The 13,441-nt window shown below is 62.7% G+C and overlaps 1 protein-coding gene across 1 annotated transcript in view; it reads right to left on the bottom strand.

Annotated features, from left to right (window-relative positions):
- Positions 1 to 2,407: 2,407 nt before the first annotated feature.
- ABLIM3 (actin binding LIM protein family member 3) overlaps positions 2,408 to 13,441 on the bottom strand; it is a 45,512-nt gene continuing 34,478 nt past the window's right edge. Inside the window, exons 7-23 of the mRNA XM_059483415.1 lie at positions 13,048 to 13,135; positions 12,514 to 12,572; positions 12,184 to 12,255; positions 11,685 to 11,840; positions 10,936 to 10,965; positions 10,362 to 10,491; positions 9,587 to 9,685; positions 8,017 to 8,067; positions 6,625 to 6,759; positions 6,249 to 6,313; positions 5,835 to 5,982; positions 4,880 to 4,909; positions 4,458 to 4,516; positions 3,603 to 3,663; positions 3,414 to 3,421; positions 2,884 to 2,964; positions 2,408 to 2,577 (exon numbers count right to left, since the gene is read on the bottom strand). Of these exons, the coding sequence (XP_059339398.1) occupies positions 2,464 to 2,577; positions 2,884 to 2,964; positions 3,414 to 3,421; positions 3,603 to 3,663; positions 4,458 to 4,516; positions 4,880 to 4,909; positions 5,835 to 5,982; positions 6,249 to 6,313; positions 6,625 to 6,759; positions 8,017 to 8,067; positions 9,587 to 9,685; positions 10,362 to 10,491; positions 10,936 to 10,965; positions 11,685 to 11,840; positions 12,184 to 12,255; positions 12,514 to 12,572; positions 13,048 to 13,135 (1,386 nt within the window). The 3' untranslated portion in view covers positions 2,408 to 2,463. The remainder of the gene's footprint in view (positions 2,578 to 2,883; positions 2,965 to 3,413; positions 3,422 to 3,602; positions 3,664 to 4,457; positions 4,517 to 4,879; positions 4,910 to 5,834; positions 5,983 to 6,248; positions 6,314 to 6,624; positions 6,760 to 8,016; positions 8,068 to 9,586; positions 9,686 to 10,361; positions 10,492 to 10,935; positions 10,966 to 11,684; positions 11,841 to 12,183; positions 12,256 to 12,513; positions 12,573 to 13,047; positions 13,136 to 13,441) is intronic.

Genomic DNA, 13,441 nt, shown 5'->3' with positions numbered 1-13,441 from the left:
GCCCTGCAGGGACACCTGGCCTTGGGCAGCCTGTGTGACAGTGTCCCAGGCATGGCAGCAAGGACAGAGGGTGCTGGCACTGCCATTGTCCCCCTTGGGCAGCCTGAGGGATATGTGACAGTGTCCCAGGCGTGGCAGCAAGGACAGAGGGTGCTGGCACTGCCATTGTCCCCCTTGGGCAGCCTGTGTGACAGTGTCCCAGGTGTGGCAGCAAGGACAGAGGGTGCTGGCACTGCCAGGACAGTCCAGGCTGCAGCTGAGCCCTGTGGGGACAGCAGGGTGGGACAGAAATGTGATGAGCTTTCACACATACCCAATTATTATCACCCGGGAGAGCAATAATTGAAATATCAGCTGTGAATTAGCAACCAGCCTGGAGAAATTCCCCTTTTTGGGGCAATTTCAGCCCAGGAAACTCAGCCCCTCTCATCTCCCCAGGTCCAGCTGGGAACCAGCTCCTGCATGGATGCTGTTTGATGCTCTCTCCATTCTGGATTGAGCCCCAGGGTTCTTCCTCAACTCGGGATCTCCTTTGGGGCAGGAATCTCAGCCCAGGGCTGCCAACGCTGCCAGGCTGCTTTGGGAATTGCAGAGCAGCCAGGGACAGCTGGTGACACCTGGGGTGTCCCTGCTCCCCCCAGGGCAATGGCACACCAGCAGGGACCCTTGGAGTGTCTGCTGCCCCAGAATGGAGCTGGAGATGCTGCCCTGGCTCAAAACAACCAAGCCCTGCCTCGGTTTCCCCACCTTGGCCATGCAGGTCCTTGTGGAGGAGAGTTACTGCCCATAAAATGCTTTGGAAATGAGAAGATGCTGCTGTTGTGTTATTACTGTCATTAAAAACATCCCCCAGCAGCTCCCTCACTGGAACTGCTGCTGGAGAGGGAGGATTCCTGCAGCCACAAACAGTCGAGTTTGATTTAGAGAGCCCTGTTTGTGTGAGTGAAATAATTACAAACCAGCTTGGCTCATTTACTGCTGCCCTGAAGCAGTGAGCAGCTCCCAGGGCAGCGTTGCCATCCTCACCTCAATGCCCAGCCCTCTCCTGGCTGGCACAAAGCTCCAGAGCTGGAGCTGCTGCTGGGGAAAACCCTGTCCTGAGTGAGCCTCTGGCAAAGGGAAACTCCTGAGGGCATTTTGGGCAACAAATTTGGCAGCTCTGGATGGCAGGGATGGCACTGAACCCACTCCATGGGCACACAGGGACAGGAGGGTTTCAGAGGGGACCAGAATGTGGCTCAGGGCACAGTGGAGGTAAAACCTGTGCTGTCCCCTCACAGGAACTCTGCTGACACCCCACAGGTTCCTGGGCTGGTTTTGGGACTGTCCAACCCTGCTGTGTGCCTGAAAATCCTGCAGGGTGAGCAAACAGGAAAGCAGAGCACCACAGAGAGCAGGGAAGGTGTTTGTGTGGAAACAGCTTCATTCATTTTATGAGAAAAATAAGGCAAAACCCAAAGTTATCCCTGTATGCCTGGAAATCCTGCAAGAGCACCACAGATAGCAGGGAAGGTGTTTGTGTCGAGACAGCCTCATTCATTTTATGAAAAATAAGGCAAAAACCAAAGTGATCCCGTAGAGTTTGGGATACAAACCTGTAGAGTTTGCAGAGGAGGGAGTTGCCTGCATTCCCAGAGGAACTCATCAGGGAATGATGGCAGTTGTGACAGGGAGTTCAGGAACAGCCAGGAGAGGTCCAGCAGGGACCTGCATTTCCCACTGCTCTCCTCTGTCCTTCCCAGCTCCCAGCTGCAATATCCTGGAACACTCAGCCCTGGACAAACCCGAAGAGCAGCAGCAAACTGCACGAGGCAGGAGGTGGCTTTGGCTGTGCCACTTGAGAAGGGCTGGGTTTGAGGATGGAAAGTGGCTGTCCTGGCACCTTGGGAGGATAAACTGGCTCTGGAGCAGCCCAGGCTTGGCAGGGAAAGGCACTCAGGGTCTCCAGCACTTCTATCCCCTGCCCCAAACTCTGCATTTCAGATCCTGAAGTGCCCCCAGTGCTGGCCATGTGAAGGCAGGGATGGATTTAAGGAGCCTGGAGTGAGATCCCACTTTCCTGCTCTTGTGCCCAGGCCTTTTCCACCCCAACTCCACAGCCCAGCTGAGCAGGAGGGGATGGGACACCCCAGTGCAGCCCCCATCCCAAACCCTTGCTCTCTGGAAAATCCTCCCCTTATGTCCCTGTGAAAGTTGAAATATCAGGTGTGAATCCTCACCCTCCCCTCGTGTCCCTGTGGGCAGCAGTGACAGACACCAAGGGGAGAGCCCAGGAATCCCTACAGAACTAGAAAAGGAAAGGAAACACAGAGCACCAAAGGATCTGCAAGACTCCAATTCACTCTCAGGGGTGCAGAGAGAGCCCCAGCGGCCCGTGCAGCCCCCAGAATCATACAGAGCTGCCATATAGAGATCTCTCTATGTATATATTTATAGGTATGTATATATTTATAGTGCCCTGGCTCAGAACAGCCGGGCCTGCTTCTTCAGCTCGTTCCTCTTCCACAGCGCCAGGCGGTCGAACTCGGCCATGGTCATGCCGAAGATCTGGTAGAATTCCTCCTGGGACAGGTGTCTCTGGGGAGAAACAGGGGGCTGGGCCAGAGCTGGGCACCTGCCAGGGGCTCTGAGGGCATCCCCTGCCTGCTGGCACAAGGGGGTGACACGAACCCAGCACTGCTCCCCTGGGAATGGGGGGACCTGCCTCCCTCCTGCCCCTGCCAGAGGCACAGGGGACAGCAGGAGCCCTGTGACAGTGCCCTGCCCCTGAGCACACAGGGACATGCTCCTCACACAGCCCCACACACCACATGCCAGGGCCACCCCCATGGGATCAGGTCCCTCTGTGCCCTGACTGTGCCCAGGGCCGAGGGCTCCTCTCACCTCTAACCGAGTCCTGTCCACGTCTTTGGGCAGCTGGTTCCTCCCCCTCGTCTTCACCAGGAGCAGCTCGTAGGGGTAAATCTGCACAGGGACAGGGACAGGGACACTGGGGCACCCTTGGGAACAAGGGCAAGGCCTCCTGCCCCCTGTATTTAACAGGGCTTGGGTGGCACAGCTGCCTCCAGAGCCTGGGTGGGACAAGGAGAGGTGGGAGCTGCTCTCAGGGTGACTCTGATCCACCCCGGAGCTCTGTGGTGGCTCTGGAACAACCAGCAGGAATGACCCAGGCAGGGTGTGAGCAGCACAACCCCCTGCTCTGCTCCTCACCCAGGGGACAATTGTGCTCAGCAGCACCTGGGCAGGGAAGGGGCTCTGGTGTGAGCCCCACGGTGCTGGGATGGGGCTGCCAGGTCCAGGATGGAGCAGAACAAAGGCAGAGGGCTGAGTTTCCCTCTGCAGAGCCTGGGGACACACGGACACATCCCTGGGGCTCTGGCTGGTGGCCTCTCCTTGCAGCAGAAGGCTCTTACCTTGTACTCTGTGGGGAGAGCAGACAGACAGACAGACAGACGTGAGCCCCAGCTCTGCTGCCACCGCCCTGCCCCGGGGCTGCCTGGGCGGACCCCATCCTCCTGCAGAGCTGCCGGGGGGGGTTGGCAGCCCCTCAGCATGGGCGGCCCCTCAGGGTGTCCCCAAGATGTCCCAGTGTCCCCCCTCACCTCGCATGCCCCAGTTGACGGCGTTGGTGCTGTCGTAGTGGAACAGCTCCGCACTGGGAGGCTGCGGAGGGAAGGACAGATGGACAGAGACAGAGGGGCTGAGAGAGGGAGGGAGGCTCCTCCAGACAGCCCAGGGGCACCTCCCACGTCCCCAGGGGGGGACACCAGGGTTCCCACCCTGCAGCAGGGAAAGTGAGGCACAGGGAGGTGAAGTGACCCGCCCAGAGCTCCTGATCCCAAACAACGCCAGGATACAAAGCAAAGCTCTTCTGGGGGAAAGCAACACCAGCATCCCTCTGGATTTGCTCTGTGGGAGTTTCAGGGCAGACACTGCCTGGACAGGGCTCTTTGGACACCAATAAATAATAATTATTAATGATAATAATTTTGGATTGGCACAGGGCGGCAGCGACAGCAGGGATGCAGAGGAGGGGGAAACAGGAGATCCCAGTGATGGAAAGGGAGCACTGGGGGCTTGGAGGAGCCTGGGACAATGGGGAATGCCTGGGAGAAGAGATTTGGGAAAGCCTGGAAGAGGGAGGAATGCCTTGGAGATTGGGAATGCCTCGGAGAAGGGGGAATGCCTGGCACAAGGGGGAATGTCTGGGAGAAGGGGGAATGTCTGGCACAATGGGGAAGGCCTGGCACAAGGGGGAAAGCCTGGCACAAGGGGGAAAGCCTGGCACAAGGGGGAATGCCTGGCACAAGGGGGAAGGCCTGGCACAAGGGGGAAAGCCTGGCACAATAGGGAAAGCCTGGCACAATGGGGAATGCCTGGCACAATGGGGAATGGCTGGCACAAGGGGGAAGGCCTGGCACAAGGGGGAAGGCCTGGCAGCAGCAGGAGGCACTCACCCTGTGCAGCCCGTTCCTCCTGTAGGCAGGGAGCGAGGCCGATTTAGAAATGAGGGGATCTGCAAAGAAGGCACCAATTCCATCAGGGAAAAGCAGCAATGACAGCCCAGGACAGCCCCCACCCTCTGCCCCTGTGCTCCCAGCTCTGTCTCCTCCCAGCTCCAGCTCATTTCCAGCCTGTGCTGATATATCTCTCCCCAAAATCCCCTTCCCATGGCACCCTCCCACCTCACCCTCCAGGGAACCCATTCTCCTCTCCCAGCTCCCCCTCTCATCCTCTCTGCCCTGCACCAGCTCTGTCCCAACCCAGCCTTTCAAGGGCTCCTTTTGGCTTCCCTTCTCCCCTCCCAGGTCCCAGCAGCTCCTCCAGCTCAGCTCAGGATCCCAGGAGGGGCTGGGGAGGGCTGGGCTCAGGCACTCACCGCTGTCAGCCAGGTAATGGGTGCGGGGAGCTGCAGGGAGAGCAGAGCTCTGTCAGGGCCCCATCCATGCACAGCTGCCCATCCCCAGCCCCACAGACCCTCCCTGGGGCTCCCGGGGCTGAGGGGCTCCCTGAGCATCCCCAGCCAGCTCCACCAGGGCAGATGTGCCACGAGGAGGGAGAGCATGGAACGGGCATGGCCAGCTGTGCTGCCAGGAGAGCAGGGGACGGGCATGGCCAGCTGTGCTGCCAGGACAGCAGGAAACGGGCAGGGCCAGCTGTGCTGCCAGGAGAGCAGGGAACGGGCAGGGCCAGCTGTGCTGCCAGGAGAGCAGGGAATGGGCATGGCCAGCTGTGCTGCCAGGAGAGCAGGGGACGGGCATGGCCAGCTGTGCTGCCAGGACAGCAGGAAACGGGCAGGGCCAACTGTGCTGCCAGGAGAGCAGGGAACGGGCAGGGCCAGCTGTGCTGCCAGGAGAGCAGGGAACGGGCAGGGCCAGCTGTGCTGCCAGGAGAGCAGGGAACGGGCAGGGCCAGCTGTGCTGCCAGGAGAGCAGGGAACGGGCAGGGCCAGCTGTGCTGCCAGGCTCTCAAGTGGCCCCAAGGGCAGGGCTGGGGGCCCTGGGGGCTCTGTGAGAAGAGCAAGGTGAGCGAGGCAGCCCTGGGGGGCCATCCCAGACCAGGTGACAGCACCTGGGCATGGCTGTGCTGCCAGACCCCCAAGGGACCCCTCAGCCACTCCAGGCTGCCCCCTGGGCAATGCCCCATCCCAGCTGGGGCACAGGGGGTGGATGGGGCCCTCCAGAGAGGCAAAGAGCCCAGCTCCATGCCCAGCTCCATGCCCAGCATCCTCATCAGCCCTTTCCCCATCCCATTCCTCCCTCTCCACCCCTCCCGAGGGGCTGGGGCTGTGGTGGGTGGGACGGAGGGACAGAAGGACAGAGGGACAGCCTTACAGCCATTGAGGGAGCCCTCGTAGCCCACGGTGTGCAGGGCCTCCCTGCTGCTGGCCGAGCTGCGAGGGGGGGTCCAGGGGTCTGCGTAGGAGTTGGAGCGAGCCTTCATCTCCTCCCTCAGGATCAGCCTCCCGATGCCACTCTGGATCTGCCAGGGGGGAAAAGCCACCTGCCACCCTTCCTGTGCCTGCCCAGCCCTCCCTGGCACCCACAGGAGGGCACAGCATCCCCTGGCATGGGCTGGGCATCTCCTGGGCAGGGGGATGCTGTCCCCTCCTTCAGAGCCTCTGATCGGGGTGGCCAGGAGGGGACAGATGGCCCAGGGCCATGGGGATGGTGGTGGCACCCTCTGGGGTGGCTGAGCCAGCTGGGGACAGTTTGGTGCTGGCTGTGCCCAGCAGGGCTGGCACTCACCTTGTGCATGCCCCGGTCGTACCCGTCCTCCTCCCCACCTGAGGAGAACCTCCGGGCCCGGGGAGCTGCAGGGAGACACAGCAGGGGTCAGGTGGGGACAAAGGGGGGACAGGCAGGGAGAGGGGAGTCCCCAGCTCCATGGGGACACAGCAGGGGCCAGATGGGGACAAAAATGGACAGGCAGGGAGGAGACAGTCCCCAGCTCCGTGGGGACAGTTGGCTCCTGGACACTCTTTGGGTTTTGGGGTCACCTTGGCAGGTATCTCAGCCCAACCCCAGTTTTGTGTCCAGACCCAACTCAAAGCGGGATTTCCTCCCAGAAAACGTGGAGCACGAATGGGTTTCCCTTCCTCCCAGCCCAAGGGGGATTTGTTACCTTTGGGTGAGCCCTGGAAGGACCAGTACTCAGACTCAGAGTGGTAGTAGGGGTCAGGGGAGTAGGCAGGGCTGTACTTGGATGACTGAGCGATGTCCTCGCTGGTTTTACTCTTGGTGGCTGCAGAGGGGGTGTCTGCAAAAGGAGGGGACAGAGCCAGGGTGAGGATCTGCAGAGATCCCCCCCAACCCAAGGCAGATCCTCTTCCCTCCCCAGGACTGCCAGGGATTTGTGTCTGGGCACGGACAGAGCTGGGAATAATCAGTTCTCCAACTGCTGAGGCAGACAGAGGGGACAGTGACAAGCAGGGGATGTCACTGGGGTGGCTGGGAAGGGACCCAAATGGCTGAGAGCCCACGGCACCACAAGTGCTATGTCCTGCACCGTGCTCATCCAGTGCCAGCAGCGCCACCAGGCTGTGCTGTGCTGTCCCCAGGAGGTGACAGAGGGGATGGAGGAAGGCTCAGCCCCAGCAGGGACGGGGCTCTCTGGGCTCTGCCAGGGACAGATGGCAGCAGAGGGGCTCTGGCAGGGGTGGCTCCTCATGGCATGGACACACAGGCTGCTCAGGCTGGGGACAGAGCCTCGATAGCACACAGGGGAGCCCAGGGGGGAGCTCTGCTGCACCAGAGGCCGGGAGGGTGACAGGGGAAGGAGCAGCAGGGCCAGGAGGTGGCAGAGCCTGGCAGGCACAGGGCACCCAGCAGTACTTACAGCAGCAGGAGCAGGCAGCAGCAGGCAGTGGGAGATGGGCAGGAGGGAGGGGAGAGCAGGGAGAGAGAGGAGACAGACACAGTTACTGCCCAGGGGAGCAACTGTCCCTCCGTGAGCAGGAGCAGGAGGGGACAGAGCCAGCCAGCCCCTCTGAGAGCCACCAAACACTGGGGGCCACCAAACACCGAGAGCCACCAAGCCCCAAGGGCCACCCAAACACCAAGAGCCACCCAAACACCAAGAGCCACCCCACACTGAGAGCCACCCAACACCGAGGGTCACCAAGCACCCTCCCCAACCTGCAACACCCCCAGGCCTGTTACACGCTGGAGCAGCCGCCCACGATGGGCTGCATTTTCTCCAGGGCTGCATTTTCAACTGCAAATTGCTTTTTTCATCCCTTTTCCGAGGCTGCTCCGACTCCCTTACCCACCAAGGCCCTGCTCCCCCTGCCACAGCCATCCCTGGTGTCCCTGCCAGCCTTTGCTGCATCCCTCACCACAGGGATGCTCCAAAGTGACAGCTGTGATCCCTCCCTGCTGCCCAGAGCAGACACATCCCACCAGAGCCCAGCCCACACCCTGCTGCCTGCCCCACCTCCCACCCAGCCCCTGAGCGCAGGGCATGCTCAGGGGTGACAGGGGGACAGGGACGGACAGACAGACGGACAGACCGTACCGTGCCGCTTGTAGATGGGCGGTTTCCTGTAGATGTTGCTCTCGCCAGCAGCTGATGGGACAAGAGAGAGAGAAAGGGAAGAAAGAAGGGAGAGAGGGAGGTGAGTGCGGGCGTGCTGGGAGAGCACAGGACACGGGTCCTGCCGGTGCCACCACCCTCAGGTCACGGTTCCATCACAGAGACACCCCCGGGCCCTCCAGTGTACCGGGAGTGACCCGGGAGGGCCCAGAGAGGGATCCAGGGAGGCTCCCTGAGGGATCCTGGAGTGCCCCGGGAGGGATCCGGGCTGGCTCCGGGAGTGCCCAAGGAGAGATCCGGGAAGGCCCCGGGAAGGCCCCGGAAGGCTCCGGGAGGGATCCGGGAAGGCCCCGGGAAGGCCCCGGAAGGCTCCGGGAGGGATCCGGGAAGGCCCCGGGAGAGCTCCGGGAGGGCCCAGGGAGGGATCCGGGAGTGTCCGGGAGTGCCCCGGGCCGGCAGCCCTGGCACGGAGCGGTCCCGGCTGCCCAGCAGTGCCAGGACATGCAGCGAGCAGCCAGCGACAGCATGCACCGGGGCAGGGGCACAGCCTGGCAGCCGGGCACCGTTCTGGGGGTGCCAGCACCGCCTGCGAGCTACCTGGGGCGAGCCAGCGTCAGCCAAAGCCTCTTTGCGCAGCACAGAGAGAGAAAAGAGCGAGTCGGGAGGGAAAGCGAGCTGGAGCAGGGAGGGAGCCATCCATAAACACCGCAGGGACGGGCAGGGATGGGACAGGCAGGGCAGGGATGGACAGGGCAGGGAAGGGATGGGATGGGCAGGGATGGGACAGGCAGGGCAGGGATGGACAGGGCAGGGAAGGGATGGGATGGGCAGGGATGGGATGAGCAGGGCAGGGGTGGGAGCGGAGCTGGAGGAGCCTCCGGGTGTGCTCAGAGCACTGGCGATGCCTCGGGGAGGGTGCCAGGCTCTCGGGGCACGGGGAGATGCCCCAGCTGGGTGGGCGCTGCGGGTTCTGACCCTGCCGAGGGGTGACAATGGGCAGCTCTGCCTGCTTCCCAACCCCCTGTCCCTTCCTGCCCCGTCCCCGTGGGCTGTGCGTGGCCGGGGCGGGGTGGCCCTTACCTGGTGGCCCCCTGCAATCCCTGCAGAAGGGGAGCAGGCATCTGGCAAGCCCAGCGCACGCTGGGGGGAGGGAGCGGCGGGCCCTAGGGGGGTATAAAATAGTCATCTGTAGCGGAGGGCTGTGCAAAGGCCTCTGGCAGACAGGCTGTGACCCTGGGGGAGGCAGGGATGGGGACAGGATCTCACCAGGACACTCATCTCGGTGTGGGGAACAGTGGAGGAGGGCAGGGCGGAGGAGGAAGAAGAGGGATGCTGCAAGGATCGAGCGGGCTCCGGGAGGCTCCGGGACCTCCGGGTGGTGATGGGGAGGAGGAGGAGGAGGGTTCAAGGTCCTGTTTATGGATGGCCTCTCCCAGGGGTCGATCCTGGCTCTAGGCAGGCGGCGGAGCTGGGCATGCGACACAGCGGGCACGGCACATGCGGGCATGCCACGGACACGGCTCCCCGGGCAGCGGCGCGCTCCGGAGCCTACCTGGGATGTGGAAATGCTTGGGCGCTTGGTATGAGGTTGGAGTGGAGGACCTCACATCTAACTGGCTATAGTAGGGGGAGCTGCGCCCGCTCTCGGTGCCTGCGCGGGGCCCAGCAGAAGCAGCCGTGAGTGACCGAGAGAGAGAACAAGAGGCAGAAGAAAATGGGTGTTAAATGCGGCGGTGTTAGAGCAGCGGCGGTGAGCCGGGTGAGCGGCAGTGACGGGGATCTGCGGCCCGGGAGCGGCGCTGATGGAGCGGGGCACTTCCCGCATCCCCGGGGTGCAGAGCACAGCCCGGAGCGGGGCTGGGAAAAGCCGAGCGTGCTGCAGAGGCACTGAGGAGCCCCTGGCCGTGCAGGGGGCTCTCGGTGAGCTCAGAGGGTTCCAGTCCTTCCTCCGCAGCTCCAGAGGACGGCAGACACGGCCCAGGCATGCTCTGCTCCCCGCCGTGCTCCGTGCGCAAGGAGCTCCCCGGGCACAAACATCTGCTGCGTGCCCCTCCCAGAGCCGCCAGGGCAGCCGAGGGGTCTGCACCAGAGCTGGAGGCCACCTGCCTCCCATCCCATCCTGCCCGAGCCCCAAATTCCCCTTGGCCTCTCCTTGCTGCTCACAGGAGTTTGGAGAACAGAGGATGGGCAGAGCTGGCACCGCTCCCATCATGGGCCACCCCAGGCCGCCTGCCGCCGGCCAGATGAGAAAGCGCAGAAATAAATCCCAGCGATGTCTTTGTGATCCTCTCTCCCCCTGGCGGTGGGGCCGCAGCCCAGATCCTCACCTGAGCGGTAGAAGTGGTGGGGGGACCTGGGCATGGTGGGGGACATGCCCTGGCGGCTGTAGGTGGGGGAGTCGATGTAGCCGGGGCTGGAGGCTCGCCTCTGCCGCGGGTCAAAGCTCTCGTAGATGTCCTGGCGTGGGGAGGGTGTGGAGAGCGGGGTTAGACTGGCATGGGGGGGTCAGACAGTGCCCTGCGTGTGACACTGGCACTGGCTCTGAGTGTCCCCTGAGGCTGCATAGGTCCCCAGCCTGCCCTGCCAAGGCACAGGCAGCACAGCCCAGGGTTTGGAGCAGGTGACAGAGGTTTGTGCCTGGAGATTGTCCCCTTCCCTTGAATTCGTCCCCAGTCACTGGGGCTGCCTCCATGGGGCAGAAGCTGCACCCTGAGGTCATTCTGCCAGGGAGGTCTTTGACCCTGCTCTCTCGGGGCCTGAAGGACACAACAGCCCCCCTCCCCTGTCACCCCACACCCTGGGACAGCCTCCAGCCCGGGGGCACGGACAGCAGAGGCTCTGGGCAGGGGGACATGCTGGGGCAGCAGCAGGTGACAGACCCGGTGCCCACAGGGACATTACCTGTGAGTATGGGGAGAGGGTCCCCAGGGACTGCAGGCAGCAGGAGGCAAAGTGAGGAGGAAAACAGAGAGAGAGAGAGAGAGAGAGAGACAGCACATGGTTAGGAGGACAGGGACAGACTGGGCTCCCACAGCAGCTGGATTGCCTGGGGTACGCTGGGGGTGCAGCCAGAGCTGAGCTGGGCAGGGAGCCCTGGCCAGGAGAGGAACTGGCAGGAGCAACTCAGACACCTCTGTGGAGAGGGGGAGGCACACAGGGCCATGGCCACGCTGCCTGCACCGTCCTGGTGGGCTGCAGGACACCAGGCTTGTGGCAGAACATCGGGGTGGGCATGGGAGAGGGGCTGCTGCCAAATCCTCTGCAGGTGCTGCCCCCAAATCCTCTTCAGGTGCTGCTGCCACCAAATCCTCTTCCAGCACCACTTTGGGTGCTCCAGAGGTGCCCCAGAGGTTCTGCAGGCAGGATTGCCTGCCAGGGCCATGCCCAGGGCTGTGAGGGTGCATTCCCTGCCCATCACTCCTCTCACACAGCCCTGAGCTCACTGGGATCTCTCTGACTACAGCAGCATCCCTTCACCTCCATCACTGACCCTCCCCAAGCCCTGGGCAGGCCCTGCCCCACTCCTGCCTCCCTGCACGGCTCCCCCTGGCACGGAGGAGCCCCCCAGAGCTGTGCCCAGCCTGGGGCCCGTTCCTGCCCCCCAGCAGGGCTCCTGCAGCCTCGGTTCCTCCCCACAGCTCTATCAGTACCTCCCCATAGCTATATCTCTCCAGCGTCTCGTCCGACGTGTATCTGTGATAGGGCTCGTAGGAAATGAGGTCGGGACGCTGCACCTCATAGATGGCTTTAATCTTGGGAAGAGCTGCCAGGTCTTTGTAATTAAGGATCTCATTATCCACTTTAGCCTGGGGAGAGGGAGAGACAGACATGGAGATGGAAAGGAAGAGGAGGAGAGAAGGGAGGGGAGGCTGGAGCGCAGTGTGGAGCCAGCACAGGGCAGACAGAGCTCAGTGCCACCCCAGCAGCAGGGACAGGGCAGAGGAGAGGCCTGAGAGGCAGCAGGGGAGGGCAGAGGAGCTGGGAGGGCAGGGGTGTGCCCCTCCTATGCCCCTGAGCTGTGCCATGGCACTGGGGGCACAGCGTGTTGCAGGGACAGGGGGATTTGTCCGTGCTGTCCCCAAATTCTGGGCTTGTCCCACTGAAGAGCAGCTGCTGCTGCCACCCCTGGGGAGGGCAGGCTGGACTTACACAGATGACACGGTTTGGGGAGCCAATGCTGGAGCCAGGGGGCGAGATGGAGGTTTCTGACGTCCTTCTGTGCTGTGGAGGCACAAACGGGGAGGGCAGGTGAGGGCAGGGCAAGGAGGGACCCCTGAGCAGGCAGATTGATGGCTTGGGGCTGAATGTCACTGTCACAGCCCCAGCCACGGCCAGCCACCATCCTCTGGGCAGCCTCAGGAAGCCACCCCAGCTGTGGGCACTGCCAGAACAGTTCAGCTCCAGCAGGGACACAGGACGATGGCACCTGGGACGTGCCACCCCTCACCCTGGTGACATGCCTGTCACTCTGGTGCCTACCTTCAGCTTCTTCTCTGCTCTGGCTGCCTGCTTGCAGATGGGGTGCCACACCTCAGAGCCTGCAGGGCAGCAAAGGGACAGTGCTCACACACTGCCACCCCCTGCCAGGGCACAGCCAGGTCCCCCTGCCACCTCCAGCAGTGCCACAGGAGCGTGCAGGGCAGTGAGGACTGAGTGTCTGTGACAGGGAATGGAGCAGGGCAGGGCCAAGCCTCAGCTGGGACAGCAAACTCAGGTGGATTTGGGGCGGCCCAACCAGTTGCTGCTGGTTAAACTGGGGTGACACCGAGCTGGGGACACCACAACACCCCCATGTTTGGGCTCAGTGAGCAGAGATTGGGCTGTGCCCAGGTGTGCAGGGAGAGGAGGAGTTCCCAGCTCAGGGGCAGGGCTCATGGAGAGCAGGGATTTGCGCACACAGCAGCTGGAGAGCTGTGGGAGAGGATCCCTGGCACTGCACACACAAAGACCCTTGTCAGGAGGTGCCAGGCCCTGGCCAGGAGGTGCCAGGAGAACTCAAACCCCCCATGTTACCTGTCAGGTACATCTCCTCTCCCTCTGTGAACATCTGGTGGCAGCGCACACATCTGGCACAGGTGGGGTGGTAGTGCTTCCCTCCTGCCTGTGAGGGGAGCAGAGAGGAGCCTGAGCCAGGCAGGACACGCTGGCCTGGCCCTGTCCCCTGTCCCTGAGTGACCCTGCCACCCTCATAGTGACCACTGAGCAAACTGGGGTGTCCCCAGAGGCCTCCACGTCCCATGGAGAAACCAGAGACAGCTTCATCCCCACTGGAAACTTGCAGGACGTTCTGCTCTCCTCAAAACCTCCCACAGCAAGCAGAGCCAGGGGTCCCAGAGCAGCAGGGCACTCACCTCCAGGGCCTGGCACTCACCTCCAGGGCCCGGCACTCACCTCCAGGGCCTGGCAC

This window comes from Ammospiza nelsoni, chromosome 16 (genome assembly GCF_027579445.1).
Source record: "Ammospiza nelsoni isolate bAmmNel1 chromosome 16, bAmmNel1.pri, whole genome shotgun sequence".
In the NCBI taxonomy this organism is placed as follows: Eukaryota; Metazoa; Chordata; class Aves; order Passeriformes; family Passerellidae; genus Ammospiza; species Ammospiza nelsoni.
Note: the sequence above shows the minus strand (reverse complement) of the source record. Positions and strands in the feature narration are given on the sequence as shown.